We start from the raw sequence: 15,298 nt of genomic DNA on the forward strand, positions 1-15,298 counted from the left end.
GCTGCTTTTCCTCACTTAAATTCTTTTTAGCATAGTGTGTTGTGGAAAGCAAGATACTAAATGCACTCTAATGCATGCCAGTGTTGTGTGTAATCTCTTGTTCAGGACTTGGTCCCTGTTAACAAGCAGCACTCTCTTATTACAAACAGGTGATTTGAAGTAATTGAAACAATCCACTTTAACACAGCTGACATTTTTACAGGTGTTTTACTCTAAAAGGTTAATGAAATTTGTTTTGTTTACTCTTAGACTGAGACCTTGTATGCCAGACTTGATCCAACATGTGTTTAGTACAGCTGTAAAAGCTACTGAAGAAGGGTGCGGAGGGAGGACAGTGTTCCAGGAACAGAGACGTGTTCTGTCATGTTATTTTCATGTATCTTGAAATTATAAATGATTCAGATGTTTACAGAAACCAGTCTCTTACAAGTTGTTCTGTGGCTAATGATGGCTGTGTTTCCCTCCAACAATCACTGATTATAATTTTATACTATAAGGTGTGGACCCTGAGTTGTATGAATTGACCACCTCAAAACTGGAAACTTCCAATGCAAGCAACAGAGTGACTGATGCGTTTGCAAGACTCATGTCCACAGTGGAGAAGGCAAGCACGTCCACAAGGTAGATACTCTTTGTTGCACTTTTTTCTTCTTTGTCTAAGGGTAGCATGAAATGTGAGGAGTAAGTGTGTGTGTTACTTCAGGTCAGAAGTTATTGAATGACCAAAAGGATTTAAATGTAATAATTAAATTTAAATATAAAATTCACAGTACTACAATTCATATTTGAAATTATCATAACTCTAAAATAAGATGTGAAATAGTTCATGAGCTGAAAGATGGCCATCACCAGGACCTGACTTAAAAAATGTTAGAGTCAAAGACTGAACTAGAAAAAGTAACTTTCCAAAGAACAGAGCGGATTCCTAAGAATGAAAGGTTAAACTGAACCACACAGTTCAGAGACTTAGGGCTTAGGGACAGAAGACTCTCCTAGGTCCTCTGTGTAATTTATAGATATGGAATGTCACAAGTAAAACGGTTAAACTGACTAACAATTATTACAATATTTGTCCCTTCTCATATATTTCTAGCACCTGTTAAAACTTGAGTGACCAAACATCATTTTCCTTTTGGTGCTGCAAGTTAAGGAATGAGTGTGTGGTTGATTCAGGATGTCTCTTCTGCTTCATGGAGCCCATGATATTCTTTTGTACTTTTTTTTTTTTTAATAGGTAGGACCTATATAAGGCCTTTAGTGTATTCCTTGAAGTCTGGCCTGTTTAATGGGTACAGAATAGTCTCTCCATTTATAAGCTTGTGTTCTTTGGGTTTATTTTTTTAATGTGTATGTTAGCAGTAGGATCCTTGACCATCTTAACATGTAACTAATGTGTATGCCTGTTAAAGGTATCACTGAGTGATTTTCACCATGTAAAATGTTTATTTTGTTGAGGAAGTGCATGCCTCAACATGCAAAAAATATTAGTTGTTTTGCAAGTAATAGATAGTGACATATTCTTGTTCATAAGTGAGCTTTAGTTTGTTCAGCACTCTAAAACTAGATGCGTTTCCATGCTTGGAGGGGAGGCACAGTTGAAGAGCTTTAGCAAATGTAGCAGTTTGTAATAGCTGGCTTTCTTAATTACTAAAGCTATGATAATCAAGAGCTCTTTTAAATTATGTTCTTTCATTGAGAAAACTATCTTGCTCCGTTTCCTGCAGTGAAAGTGTTAAAATTGAATACTGGAATAAAAAAGTTCCAACAAGCCATGAAACTTCAAGGGAAAACCAGCAGAGGGAACTCCACACTTCAATCCTGATTTTTGCATCTCAGCTTTTGGATTGCCTATTTTTCTATTCATGGAATGCATATACTCTTTCTGAAGATACTCTAGTGGGGAAGTTTGACTTTTACTAATTATAAAACATAGTTACAGTTTAAATATTTTTGTAACATATTCTCAGTCTAATTTAAAAGTAACCACAAATAAACAGCAGGACAAACAAACTTCAAATGTATCTTTATTAATTATTTTAGCTCCATTCATAGATTTGTCCCTGCTTGCTTGTGTGTTTTTTCTTTACAAAGGAACAAGGAAGTCTGCTTTGCTTAAATTAGTATTGACCTTAATTTTTTTCTGTATTGCTGTTTTTTTGATAGGAGAGGATTGTGGGGTTTTTTTCCAATGCTTCCACAGTGCACTTTTGAAAGCTCTTACTTGTGCTGCTGAAGCTTTTTATCTAGATGTCAAAAGTTCTTTCCCCATTCTGGAGAGTATTGTTTACTGATAGGAAGATATTCTAGATCTTATACATTGGGGTGTAGGAAGAGGCTGGAAACCTCAGTGTTCAGAGTTAAGTTGAGACACACGTAACAATTAGCTGTTTTAAAGCAACATTTTTCACTGTTCAATACGTTTTGTATGTTTTTGTCAACTCTGAATTTAAAAAATTTCAAGTTGTGTTTTTTCAGCTAGAAACCTTCAGAGATATGAGATGGTCTTATCTCAGCAGTATGCCAAGTATGTTGCAGTATGCTAGCTTTTTCTAATAAAACTGTTTTTCTTTTATTAGGTTTGTTGTTTTTTTAATTCTTAATGAACCAGAGACTTTTAAAATAGGAGTGGCTGGGTGCAGCCAGCTCAACAAGGAAGACATTCATGTGCCAGTCTAGAAATATGGCCTATTAGCCACTCATGATAACTGATTAGGGAAGATGTGGCCAGTGTCAACTTCAGTTGTGCTACAGCTATTCTATGCCTGTGTGTAACTTGTCTGAACTCAGGATCATTGAGGTTAAACTTTAGTGAAAATAGTATTGTTCAGCCATATGAACAGTCATCTTTGTCTGAAATAGCCCCATCTTTTGCTTGCAAAGCAACCACTTAAAGCTGGGAAGTCAGTTTCTAAGGAGAATGCTGGGAGAGGACAGGAAACTCTCCCCTCAGTTTGAGCCTGAAACCTTGATGGCAACAGTAGGCATTGAAGGTCAGGGATCTGGTGCAGCATTCTGCTGAGAGACACTGTGCAGCCTTGCCTGGTTCCAAAGAATTGGCAGAGATCAAAAGTTTATCTGCTGTCTTTTTGAAGGAAAGCAGAGCACTGGTACCTTTCCAAGAAATGGCTAAAACCTTCATTTAAACTGGAATTACTTCTTGTGGGTGGTGTTGGATTGAGCAGGCTAACTCTTAATTACAGAGTGATTTTTAAAGTGCATTTCTCTAATCAACTCATTGTTGCTGTTAGAGCCTGGCCTTGCTGCTGCTATCTGCAAAACCCTTTGCAAACACGTGATGACTGAGATTCCTGAAAGACTTGAACACTGCAGGGGCTGGAATGCAAAACAGAGCAGTGAGGTGTCAGTGATGCATCAACAGAGCATTCTCTATTTCTTGCTGAATTTTCTTCCAACAACTTTTCTCCCTGTCAGTCTGGCTAATTTCATGTGGCTTAGCATTAAGATGCCTTTGAAAAGGAAAATTCATGCCAACTGGTAGAGGGCCTTGAAATTATTTGCTTGGGTAAGGACATCCCTTCTGTCTTGGTAGGAACTGTAGCCTGGTGCAAAAAGAGAGGTAGATGTGGGCAGTGTTTTCTAAAAGGTAGTTTTAAGACCTGAGTAGGCAGGGGCTGTGTTTTGACCCAGGGCTGGGTCCTTTAATGATTTGGTATTCAGAAGTTCTAGTTCCAAAGCAGACAGAGGTAGTACAGCTGCCACTGACAATCCACTTGGGTGTCTGTTCAGTTAGCCACGGTAGCTAGCAATTAGGAGTGCATGAGTAGAAGCTCTGTAATGCCCACTCCCCTCTCCCCCCAACAACAACAGTTTAGCAAGTCTCTTGACAGTGGGGAGCATCTTTAGCAAAAGTGGTGACTGAAGGTAATGCAGCTGACATTGCTCTTTCTCTTGCTTCTATCAAAAGGTATCACAGTTATTAGGCAATTTGGTACATTGTAAGGGTAAAAACAGTCTGATGTGATGATGCTACTTTGTATTTTAAGTTAAGAGAGTTAGTGAGTACCTCTTTAGTGTTTGCCCTGGTGATGTTTGCTACCAAGGTGCTGATGGTTACCCAGGAAGGATGCTAGCAGTGTCCAGTTTTATCTTCCTGAGGAAACTGCCCCTATCCATTGAGGAATGGAGATTTTAGTCTGCCTTATTCCTTTCTGAACTGAGATTATTTTGAAAAATATGTTAAGTGTTTTGCGACTCTTTATCAAGCTATTATATCTATAGCTGTAACCTGGTTATAGTTACATAGCAATCGTTGTTTAAGTGTGCTAGCCTGTCCTTCTTTATAGATACTTTTTACAGAGCACATGAAGTAGATAAATTATTGCAAAGGGCCTCCAGCCAGGAGGGGAGCATTCAGTAAAGGGGTGAGATTCCCATCTGACTGTGCTCACTGGTATGCATGTTCTGTGGTGATGTTGCAGAGACCCGTGAGTACAGCAAGAGCAATAGCATAGTCCTGTGATAAAGGTCCTGCCTGTGACCACCAAATAAGATGCAGCACTGCCTCTGGGACCCAGCAGTGCAATTTTTTGGCATGCCACAGCTGAGCAGAGGAGGAAGAAGCATATAAATAGCAAGGAGTGTGTGAGCTCCATCTCAGTGCCTGATTAACAATTACAGGAATTCCTTTTAATGCAGATCTGAGTCAGTCCTCTTCCTTTGGCTTCCTCTGTCAAACACTCCTTTGTTAGCTGTAAGTCCTTGATGACCAGGAGTTTGTACCTTTAAGAGGCTTGTGGTAAGTGATTACTAATAGTGGCACCAGATACTGATAACACAGTGGCGGGTGACAACCACATTTCAACAGCTCAGAGATAGTCCTTTGAGTGCAAACAGACCTGACTGTGAAGTTGTTAGAGAAGAAGGCACATACTGGCTCTCTGCTTATTCCTTCAATAAATCCAGCACACAGCTTTGTTTTGGTAATCTGCCTAGTCAGTGGCTCATGAAATTCCACTGCAGCAGAGAAAAGAAAATATTGCTATTGTAGTGAAGGAAAGTCAGATTTAGTATCTAGGCTGCCTCATCTAGAGATCTTTCATCAAGTGGAGATTTCAAGTAGCAAACAAAAGTGATAGTTCAGTGTCAACACAATGATCACTGATGTCAAGGATGAGTTTGACTCCAGATCTTTTTTTCTTCTCCTCCTAGCTAAGAATTCTGAGACTGCTGCTGAAGCAAACATATAGCACCTTGTTTTTCCCTGATGTCTGATCACTTCAGGAAACAATCCTGATGGGTGCTGACAAAATAAAATATAAGTACATGGCTGCTTCATGATCAGAGTGGTGATTACCCTCTCGTGGGCTCGGTTTAAAGTTTGTAACAAAGACAAGATGTAGAAAAGAAGTTTCTGAAATGTTCTAGGGAAAGGCAGTTTGTTTGGTTCAAGCCTTTCGACTCAGTTTTTTGCCCCAAAGATAGGGAAGCTTGTTTAGCTAGAATTTTGAATGTCATTGCAGGGTGTATCAGGTGCCTTTTTGGAACCAGAATAATGTTTGATGGAAAACCTGAGTATTTCTAGTGATAGGCAGCATTCTTCAAAGATAAGCCAGATGTTTGTGAAGTATGTATGTTTGGGCAGGGAAAGGGAGTTTTCTGTCGCAGTCTGAGCCAGTCTTCATTTTACTTAGGAAATGTGATTTTCTTGCATAATAGTGAGAATCAAGTGACATGGGATTCAGACCTCTTTATTCATTTGCGCTCAGTAATTCTTGTGAATAATGCAAAAGGCAAAGTAAACACCAGTGATTCCCAAACACTCTTGTATGTCATTATGGCTACACATACTACTGCACTTCAAAGCAAGTAGCTACAAGTTGGGAGCTACCTTTTGCTGCTGATAAGCCCTAGGGGAAGTAAGGGGCTGTAGATCACTATGTAGAGTTGTATGATGTACGGTCATGTCGTAAACAAAACATAAGTTACTTTATTTTTCTTGTAAAATGTTTAGTAACTTCTTAATGTTCTTTCAAGATTTTTCCATTTTATTTTGAAAGATTATACTGGATTTAGGTAGTCTATAGCTAACGCTCCTTTTGTCTTATCCCTAGAATATGGGCATGATTGTTTCTTCAAGTGAGTTAGTCCCAGAATGGAATGCTGGAGCCTGCTCAGAAAAAGGGGAAATAGATAAAACAATTAGCATCTGAATGGGAAATCTTCATATTTTCCTTTGTAACAATACTCAGGAACATTTTGCTGACTTTCTATGTTAATATTTTGTTGGTAGGCAGGTAGGTATATAACATAAGACTATGATCATGTAGTTTACAGAAGTGCCTGTCAATAGGAGACAGACTGCCAGAACATGACTTCAATCAGTGGGGTTTTCAGTGATCCAAAGGATATCAGGTAGTGGTTTAATGCACTTTGTTCTTTTCTTCTCAACAGGAAATCTAAAAAGGAAGAACATCTCAGTGAAGAGGCTGCCAAGGTGATTTCTAGCCTTCCTGACTTAACTTTCATGCATGCCAAGGTGTTGATGTTCCCAGCCACATTAACACCTTCAACAAGCTGCCAAGAAAAGGTAGACTAAAGTGATGTGAATTGGACGTTTTCTATTGATTTGGTTTTTTTCTTCCCAATGTGGGTCGTAAAAAGCAATCTTGCTTTAATTAAAAAAAAATCAAGTTCAGATGATTTGTTGGTAAGCAGCACTAGAAAGGTATACATAGTAATGTATATTTATTTACATACTGGAGTCCTAAATTTATATTAGAGAAAATGTAAATAATTGGGGGTAAATCTTTTTGAAGATCTATTCTTTTTTGTTGTGCTGGGGTGTATACATTTATGTCTTTGTGAAATACACTGGTGGTGTCCTTCTTACAAAAATTTAAAAAGTTTAAAAAAAAATAAAAAATCCTAGAAACACAAAATAAAAACTTTGATCTTCACAATCAGTGAAGTCCCCCTTAAAGGTTTTCAGATTGCATTGAGCATCTTTTTCTTTCATGCATATATTAAAATACGTATTGCTGGGAGAAACCAAAAGGTTACATTGTCCCTATGCGGGTTTTCAAAAATAAAAACTTTGATCTTCACAATCAGTGAAGTCCCCCTTAAAGGTTTTCAGATTGCATTGAGCATCTTTTTCTTTCCTGCATATATTAAAATACGTATTGCTGGGAGAAACCAAAAGGTTACATTGTCCCTATGCGGGTTTTCAGTTATTGTTGTTTCTTTAAAACCCAATAATTTCTTTAGTATTTTAACAAGCTTAAGATGTGTTTTTCCTTTTCTTCTTCTCCCTATCCCTTCCCCCAGTTTGATTGGTTGGCTGATCAATTTTATGTTCTTAAACTTCAATAGTACAGCTCTGTCTTTTGAAAGGTATGATGTCTGTAACTTGTTCCAGTTATAGATCACTGTCTAAACACTTGATTTTTTTGGGGTCATTAGAAGGTTGTCTGCTTTTAATCAGTTTGATTTGGAAAAGAAGGACCAAAACTATATGAATGTCTTACAATGAAATTTACCTGTTAAAAATTTTTATGTTCTGTTGTACCACTATTCCTGTTTGATTTTGCACAGTGTAAAATGACATAATCATAGATTGCTATGGTTTTAGGCTGTATATACAGAAAAAACTATGGGTTGTAAATGTCTGGGGAAATTCCTATGGAAAAAAGAGAGCTATGTAGAAGAACCTCTAAAAAAGGTCGATGTGCATGCCCAAGGTCTTTTGAGATTTAAGTGTGTAAATTTCCTTTTAGCTTACACAAAATAAAATAATTTAAAAGCTACATATAAACAGTCTGCTATCTTTTTATACAGAACATATGCGTTCTGCACGTTTCTGTTGATGGTAACATTGATGCACTGCACTAACAGTAGAACCTTTGGATTTGTGTTGTGCAGTCTCACAAAACACACACGTCAGGGTTGTGCAGAAGGAGAAGCAGACTTCTCTTTAGTTGTCCTGTCTCTTTGAACATGGATGGTGTGATGTAGTCTTGTACTTCTGTCTCCAACTTGCCTTCTGGCTTGCAGGACGGTGTGGCTCAAGACATGTCAGTGTTTTGGGTTGGAGACTTCTTCAAAGAGATTGAAAATGCTCAGCTGTAAGAAACAAATTCTGCTGAGGTTAAATAGGACAACTGGTTTTGCTCATTTCTTAGCTAGAAATAAAAGTGTAAAGGTAGCATTCCCTCCAGTTTCCTAACATTTTAGCTTGCACTGTAGCTCTTTCAGCAACATCTCTTCAGAGGATATCAATTTACTGTTTGCAGGTAAGGCATGCTCTGGGTGCTGATATCTCTTGAGGGTGCTTCGCATGAGGACAGACTCTTCCATGTCTAACCTTTGCTATGACCACAGCTCTTCAAGTGTTCAGTGGTCACAACTAGTTCTTAGAAATCTCCAGTGCATTTTCTTACCTGTTCTTTGAATCTTTTATCATCTGACAGCACCTGGGGCAGAAAAGTTCAAGTTTGAGTTTGGTGTCATTAGCTGCTAAGCTGAAATGTTGTCCTTGCAAAAGGAAGGGTTTTTTTCTTCTGGGGGGGAATATCTTTGAGAGATGAGCACTGGAGTTCCACATTTGTGAACACAGAAGTTTCAGTGAGTGGTGGTCACTCAGAATTGAAGGAGCTGCTTCTGCAGTTGTAATAAAGCTAATTTGTAAAGGCTAAACTGGCTTCTTTGCCCTCTAATTAGCGCTGCAGCATACAAAGCTGCGGTATAAAACTGCACCCTGTTATAGCTGAAAAGGTTTATGCAAAAGCCATCTGCTTTACCATATATCCCCAAAACCATGTCTGTTTGCTCCTCCTGCAGAATTTCATTACAGCACTGACTTAATGCCTGTTTCGTGTAAAAATTAGCTTTACTAATCTCACAGGTTTAACATCGTATTCTTAGTGCATGCTTATTATATCTTTCTGTTCTAATGTTGGGCTGCTGTAGGTTAAAATCAGTCCTTTTGTTTTCATAACTGTGGCGTGTCCCTTGGAGCTGGAGTAGTGGTATAGCTGCAGCACAGAGCTGTAGCTATTGTTTCAAGGAGAATACGTTTAGGAGCTGACTCATGGTCCTTGTCTGGCAGCAAGTGGACTGAAGTATTAGGGGGAGGTGGGGGTGGAAATGCCAGCTGCAAGTTGATCTTTAGTCTCCTCACAATTGCCTCTAGAAGCAGCTGCCCATTTGTCTTCTAGTCTCAAAGTGCGGTACTGGTGGCCTGTGAAGATGGGGGAGGGGGGAGAAATGGCAGGGGGGAAAGGAGATTTCTATTGTGACTGATGTACCAATCTGAAACTTTGTGAAACCTGGTACTACCTAGAGTGTGTTTATGGAGTTTTTATGTTCTTTCTGCCAAACAAACAAAAAAATTACATCCCACAAACCTTCACACTGCTGAAAGGCATAAATCTTCTGTCTAAATTCAGTCTTTTGAGGTGGATGCTGCTTGCCTTAAAATGTAGCATTGCTTTTTGTCCCCTAGCTTAAGCCCCCTTTTTTGCCAGTTGTGGGGTGGACAGGCAGACTCTCCATTCCTTCTGTCTTGCACAGGCAGCTCTCTTCTTAAGCAGAAAGTTTTGTTTAGCAGATCTGGCTGCATTAGGGTTGTCCTTCCATGCTGTTCCCATTGACACAGCATGCTTTATCTAGTTTAATCTTGCCAGTACGTTTATGGGCAGGATGGTAATTGATACTTTCTGCACATACATGTTGCTGTTCATTGTCATCAGACATGTCAGTGTGTATCACATTCACTTGAGAATGAGTGCCATTTAATAGTGAGGAGCTTATGTGCTCATCCAACAGAAGCAGCAGAGGACAGTCAGTTCAGATGCAATTGCCTGAGTTGGAACATGGCCATGAATCAAAGTCCAAAACTCCCACTGTGAAGCAAGCTGCAGGCCCCTGAATGACTGCTAAGAAGAGCTGGACTCTGCCTGTATTATCCACAAGACTGCACTCCAACACTCAGCAGTTCAGCACTGACTTACGGGGAACATTACCACCTGCTGCAGGTGTTAGCAGTGCTGTACTTCCCACAGCACTTCAAATGTGAAGGCCACCTCAGAATATCATTAGCTTGACAGATTAATTTTTGAGATGCCAAAAACAAAGCTTACAACTAATGTATGTATATGCCCTCAAATGCAATTAGCATGTATCCAAGTTAACCCTTTCTCACATTGGATTGTGGTACAGAATTTTAGCTGGTAATGAAATCAGTATGTAGGAAGTTTTGTTGTTGGACTGCAGGGCTGCTGCACTTTGGCTGAATATCTGCTAGTCTCTCTAGGATGCAAGGGAGGCTTAGCCCAGTGCATGTAGAGGTATATCAATCAGCCATGGCCACACTGCTTATATCTAGGTGCAACTCTTCTGTGACAGTTCTGCGCCTCTGCATGATAACCTTTCGGATTTCAGAGCAGTCTGAAAATGAAGGATTGTTGCAAAATACACCTGAAAATAATTTCTAAAAGCATGTGTCATCTAATAATTGCATAGCACCTGCTAGGAGTGTCTGCTACAAAAGCAGAGAAGTTTTGCATGATCTAATCTCTGTGCTGAAGAGCACAGTCACTGAAGGCAGCCAGCAGCTGAGTCTGCTCCCTTAGGTGAACCTAGAACATGGAAGGAGATGGGGAGAAACGGCATATTTAAATTCAGAGGGCTGAAACAGAGTGAGGAGGAGCTGAAATAAAATGGCAAGCAAGAGCTCAGGAGAAGCTCTGAGTAGGGGAAACAAGAAGGTGAAGCAGGACTCAGAGTGCAGGCAGCTGGGATAGCTATAGGAAGAGCAGGTGGTGAAGAAAATAGGGTACAAGCATGAGGAGCAGGAGCATTTGGAGAGGAGAGAGAGCCTGGGATGGATTACAGGCACACATACTGTGCCCACTGACTGCTTTTCTCCAAGATCTGGAACAGCCTTAGAGACCCAAGCCTCTGTGTTATTATACTGCAGAGAAAACGTGTCAAGCCCATTGGGTTGAGTGTAAGTCACACGCGTTGCAACAGCCCGCTATTGCTGTCAGTTATTTTTGGTAGAAAATCAGACTGCAAATGCAAGGGGTTTAAGATGAAGCTGCTGGTGCCTATTTTAGCATTGATACAAGTCCAGATGTTAGAAGACCTTTTTTAAAAATTACTTTTAAATAAGGAGGTACATGACAAATCCAGACTGTAGGTATAAATTCGAATCCTCAAAAGCTCATCTCTGCAGCTGTGATTCGAATCTGCAGCTGTAGTCCTGTTATGCATCTGCAGTGTGACAGTCATTACTTGCATATCATGCTGTCTTCACCCAATCCTTGCCTCATGCCCTGTGCAGATTTATTCTCTGAATCAGCCTAGTGCAGTGAAACTGCTCTGCAGCATCCCTGCTTCATAGAGTCAAGAGAAAGGATGGCCTTATGTGGAAATGACTGAGAAGGAGAGTGGAGTGCAATGGTCTCCTGGCTTGAAGCAGCTGGCTATGCCATCTCTTTTGCAGGAGGTCACTTGTACATTTCTGTCACTTGGTGCCCAGCATGAGTTTCCGGATTGGGATGTGCAGAAATGCTGATTCCTCTGGGATGCAGCTGAAGGAATTAGGAGGTTTTGCTCATTTGATATACAGTCAGAGTTCTGCAACACCAAGGGTCAGGTGCACGTGCTAAGCACCTGAAACTGCTGGAGCTCTTACTTTCATCTTGTCACCTTGTTCTTAAAACTGCAATAAACGTGTTTATCCCTGTGTTACAGCAAGATTGCAAAGATTAACTTTGAAATACCATGCTCCTCTTTGTATTTTGTCAGCAATATCTGAGAAGGAGTTGGCTGATACAGGTGTCACGCACCTCAAAGGCGTGGGGAATGCTCACTCTCCTTCATCTAGATTCACTATATGGTCACTGAAGAAAGGTGTGTTCCTAATTTAGGGGCTCTGGATCTTTCTCTGCAGATCTACTGATTTTGACAGGACTGTACTTACCTAACGTTAGGGCATACATCTGGTTCCTAATACTGTGCTCCATATAGGAGCTGGATTGTGTGCCTTAAATAAGACTTGGGACTATTTGTAGGGGCAAAAAATATATTTCACATTGAACTAAAAGATACTGTGTTCCTGTGGAAGACAAAATAAGGAGACTCTGTAGCAACAAAGACTAATTCAAAGGAGGGTCAAATTTAAGTTATCATATATATATATATATTTTAATGTTTGCCTAAGCAGACTTAATGATCCTTCTGGCATGGTTTTCCCTGTGCTTCATAATCATTTTGGCATAGTTTTGTATGTTTAGAATCTGTACCCATGTGTGCAATCAGCTGAACTGAGGCATCAAAATGAAGCTGACCCTCTTGGGCTATATACTGTAAGGTGCTCTGCTGGGCTTCCACCTGTGTCCTCATTGTTTGTGTGACCATGGTGGTGTTTGCTGCTGTGAGCAGCTACCACTGTGCTAATGTTGGCAGTTGAGCTATTATGATGGATCCTTACTCATTAGGGTTGGAACATTGGATGTTTATTAGCATGTATGCGCGTGCAGTCCCATGCTGTAAGCATCTGCATGGTTGACACCCGGTCTAGCAAGCAAATCCCCTCAGTACAAGTAGGTTTCTTGCTGGGATTGTTGTCCTTGTGTGAGCCTCACCTCCTATATTTAAGTCAATGAAGTTATTAAATTGGGAGGGAGGGGAAGCAGAGGGGCAGTTTCAGCTCAGCTCAGCAGCCTTGTCTGTGCCTTTTGTTTCTTCTTTTCCAATGAAATGTCTCAATTGTTTTTAAATCTCTAAGTGATAGAACACTTGGTGTTTGTTTCCCTCAGACAGCGAAGAACTGCAGTGAGGGCAGCTTACTGAAGCCAGGTGAGGTTTTCAAGACAGCCTTAATCTTATAAATGGCAGGAAATACTGTCTCGCTTGAGCTGGTCTTCAGAAGGCATTACCCAAGGAGAAAAAAGCAAGTTCTTTGGATCAGGCTTTAATTGGTTGACTGGCCTCCTGTGGCTCAGGAGGATGCCTCGTAGGAAAAGGAGTTGCCCAGCATCCCTCAGGTAGTTGTGGCCTTGTGCCATAATGCAGAGAGCACCACAACTCTTGCTGTGATACAAGCTGTAAAGACCTCTGTGGTGTTCAGCTCTGTCCTAATGAGCCATGCTGTGCCAGAGCTGGCCTGGCTCTGCAGAGGGGTGGGTCTTTTGGACCTGTGTTTGGGGAGAATGCGCCCTCCCATCCCACTCCAACCACTTTTGGTGGTGTTGTTGCAGCACCTCATGCCTCTTTGGGGATTTTCTCTTGCGGAGTCCAGCTCTAGTAGTAAGAGAAACAGACAAATTGGCTTTTCCAGTGCTAGTCCCCGGTGATATTTCTAAATTGTTAACTGCAGCCTGTTTGTATAAATATGCAAAAGAACATGCTAGTCAGGACCTGTCCTGTTGCTTGGGGTAGCAACACGTGTTGGCCACAGTGACACAGGGAAAAGGAGGGCAATCCTGCTGCTCCTGCCACACAGCTTCATCCCAGCATGCTTTTCCAAAGTCAGCTATATGGTCAGAGGAATAGGTTGATGTATGGTGGGGATGTGCAGAAGGCATATGTGTGGTCATGGCAGAACTGGCTCTGTCTAGTGTCTATTCTCATGTCCCCTTGGGCTGTCACTCAGGTCTGCAGAGCTGTGATACCAACTGAATTTTTGCAGTGGTTTGAGCTGGTTTTTCAGGTCTTTTTCAACTAGGAAAAAGAAGCCTGGAATGCTGGCAGCTGTGTGCAGACACTCAGAAGAGTAGTTGAACTGCTGATTTTCTTACTCCTTTATGCTCAGCAGTCCAATGAATTTACAGAAGATGAGGCAACAAGTTTTGCTGGATCTCTGCCTGAGGCCCTTCAGCTTCTTACAACAGCCTTGGAGAAGAGTCTGAGAGCAGCTTCCACAGGAGTTCAGAGCAGAGTAGAAGGTATCTAGCAGGCTCTTTCAAACATGCAAAGGCTGGCTCCACATCCATAAGGCCGCCTCTGATCACATTTTGGCTTTTAAACTACAGGGAGTCTTAAGCACAAATACAAAAGCGTGGCTGTTTTGGAAACAAAGTGGAAGCAGACATGAAATGTCCCACATCCACACCTTCAAACCCTCCCTTTGCTTTCCCTCCTCAGCCCCAAATCTCATCAAACATTTTGTTCCAGTCTTAGAAACTTGGATCTGGAAGCTGTTTGCACACGAAGTCTACCACCAAAAAAGTGTGGGGTTTTTTGTGGCTGTGTGATTTTCATGTGTGTAGGGACTGTGTTTTCATTAGGAGCACTAAAGCTTTTTGTCACTCAGTTAATGTTGAAGCAAGTTAAGAATCAACTTGCAGCTGGCAGCGGGTGTTTTGCAGCTGTTAGGACTATTGCAGGTTACTCTGTTTTCTTTCTGGACTGAGCTGCCTCCCCCTGACAGTGGCAAAATGAGCAGTTGTATGGATGCTTTGTGCTCTGAAGGGTACAATTTTTCCTCCTTTTTCCTTTTGAAGGGGTGTCCTCTCCCTTTCTCTCTCTCTTGCCCACCTAGATAAAGCTTGTTCTGGCAACTCTCTTCCTCCTTTGGCCAGGGAAGAGGAAGCAGGGTGGAAAGAGAGAAACTAACAGCTGTCCTTTAGGTTTCAATCAATGCAGCTCCTTAGCAGGCTGGCAGTGTGAGCTCAGTCATTAGGAAAGCTGCTCTTTCATTCAGAAGGTGGCCTGAGCCAATTTTCCCCCAGTCCAGGACCAAAGAGGTAGGGAGTTGTGTCCTTTCCAGCTTGAAGGGCCACTGCAGCTGGCACAGGCTCCTATTCCCAGTGTCTCATTCATACAGTGCACTGGAGGACCATGTTGGCACTTTAGAGGTTAGTCTGCCTCAGAAAGCTAGTGACATATTGAGCTGTGTGAGCTTGAATTTCCTCCTCTTCATGAAAGCCACTTTCCCCTGAGATTAGGGATGCATGTGGGAAGGAGAGCAGAATTTTCCAATTGAGCCCTGCTCAGGTTAAACGGCTGAGTTGAGCAGGTTTTAAGAAAACAAGGTGGATGAGGTTAGCCCCTCAGATGCTGTTAGTACCGTAGCACCCCCTGGCTCATGTGGGCAGTGCTGCATAGCAGCTGGGGGTCCTGCATATAGTGATACTCTGAGAAATTTCTGCAGGGTTTGCAGGCCTTACCCCAGTCCTGGTGAGAAAGATGGTATTTGCCTTTGTCTTCTGAAACGTGTGCTGATCCCCTTGCAGTTTTTCTGTAAACTGCATGTGGACAGTGGCTCTGCTAAGTTGGTGTGTTACCTCTTGAGTTGTATTTTATATGTGCTAGGAAATATAGCAAACCC

The 15,298-nt window shown here is 41.2% G+C and overlaps 1 protein-coding gene across 1 annotated transcript in view; it reads left to right on the top strand.

The window, feature by feature from the left end:
• The window catches only part of AFTPH (aftiphilin), a 34,769-nt gene extending 27,815 nt beyond the window's left edge, over positions 1-6,954 (top strand). The window contains exons 8-9 of the mRNA XM_009993440.1: positions 498-621; positions 6,412-6,954. Of these exons, the coding sequence (XP_009991742.1) occupies positions 498-621; positions 6,412-6,556 (269 nt within the window). The 3' untranslated portion in view covers positions 6,557-6,954. The remainder of the gene's footprint in view (positions 1-497; positions 622-6,411) is intronic.
• Positions 6,955-15,298: the final 8,344 nt, after the last annotated feature.

Source organism: Chaetura pelagica, unplaced genomic scaffold, assembly GCF_000747805.2.
Source record: "Chaetura pelagica isolate M959 unplaced genomic scaffold, ChaPel_1.0 scaffold472, whole genome shotgun sequence".
Lineage (NCBI taxonomy): Eukaryota > Metazoa > Chordata > Aves > Apodiformes > Apodidae > Chaetura > Chaetura pelagica.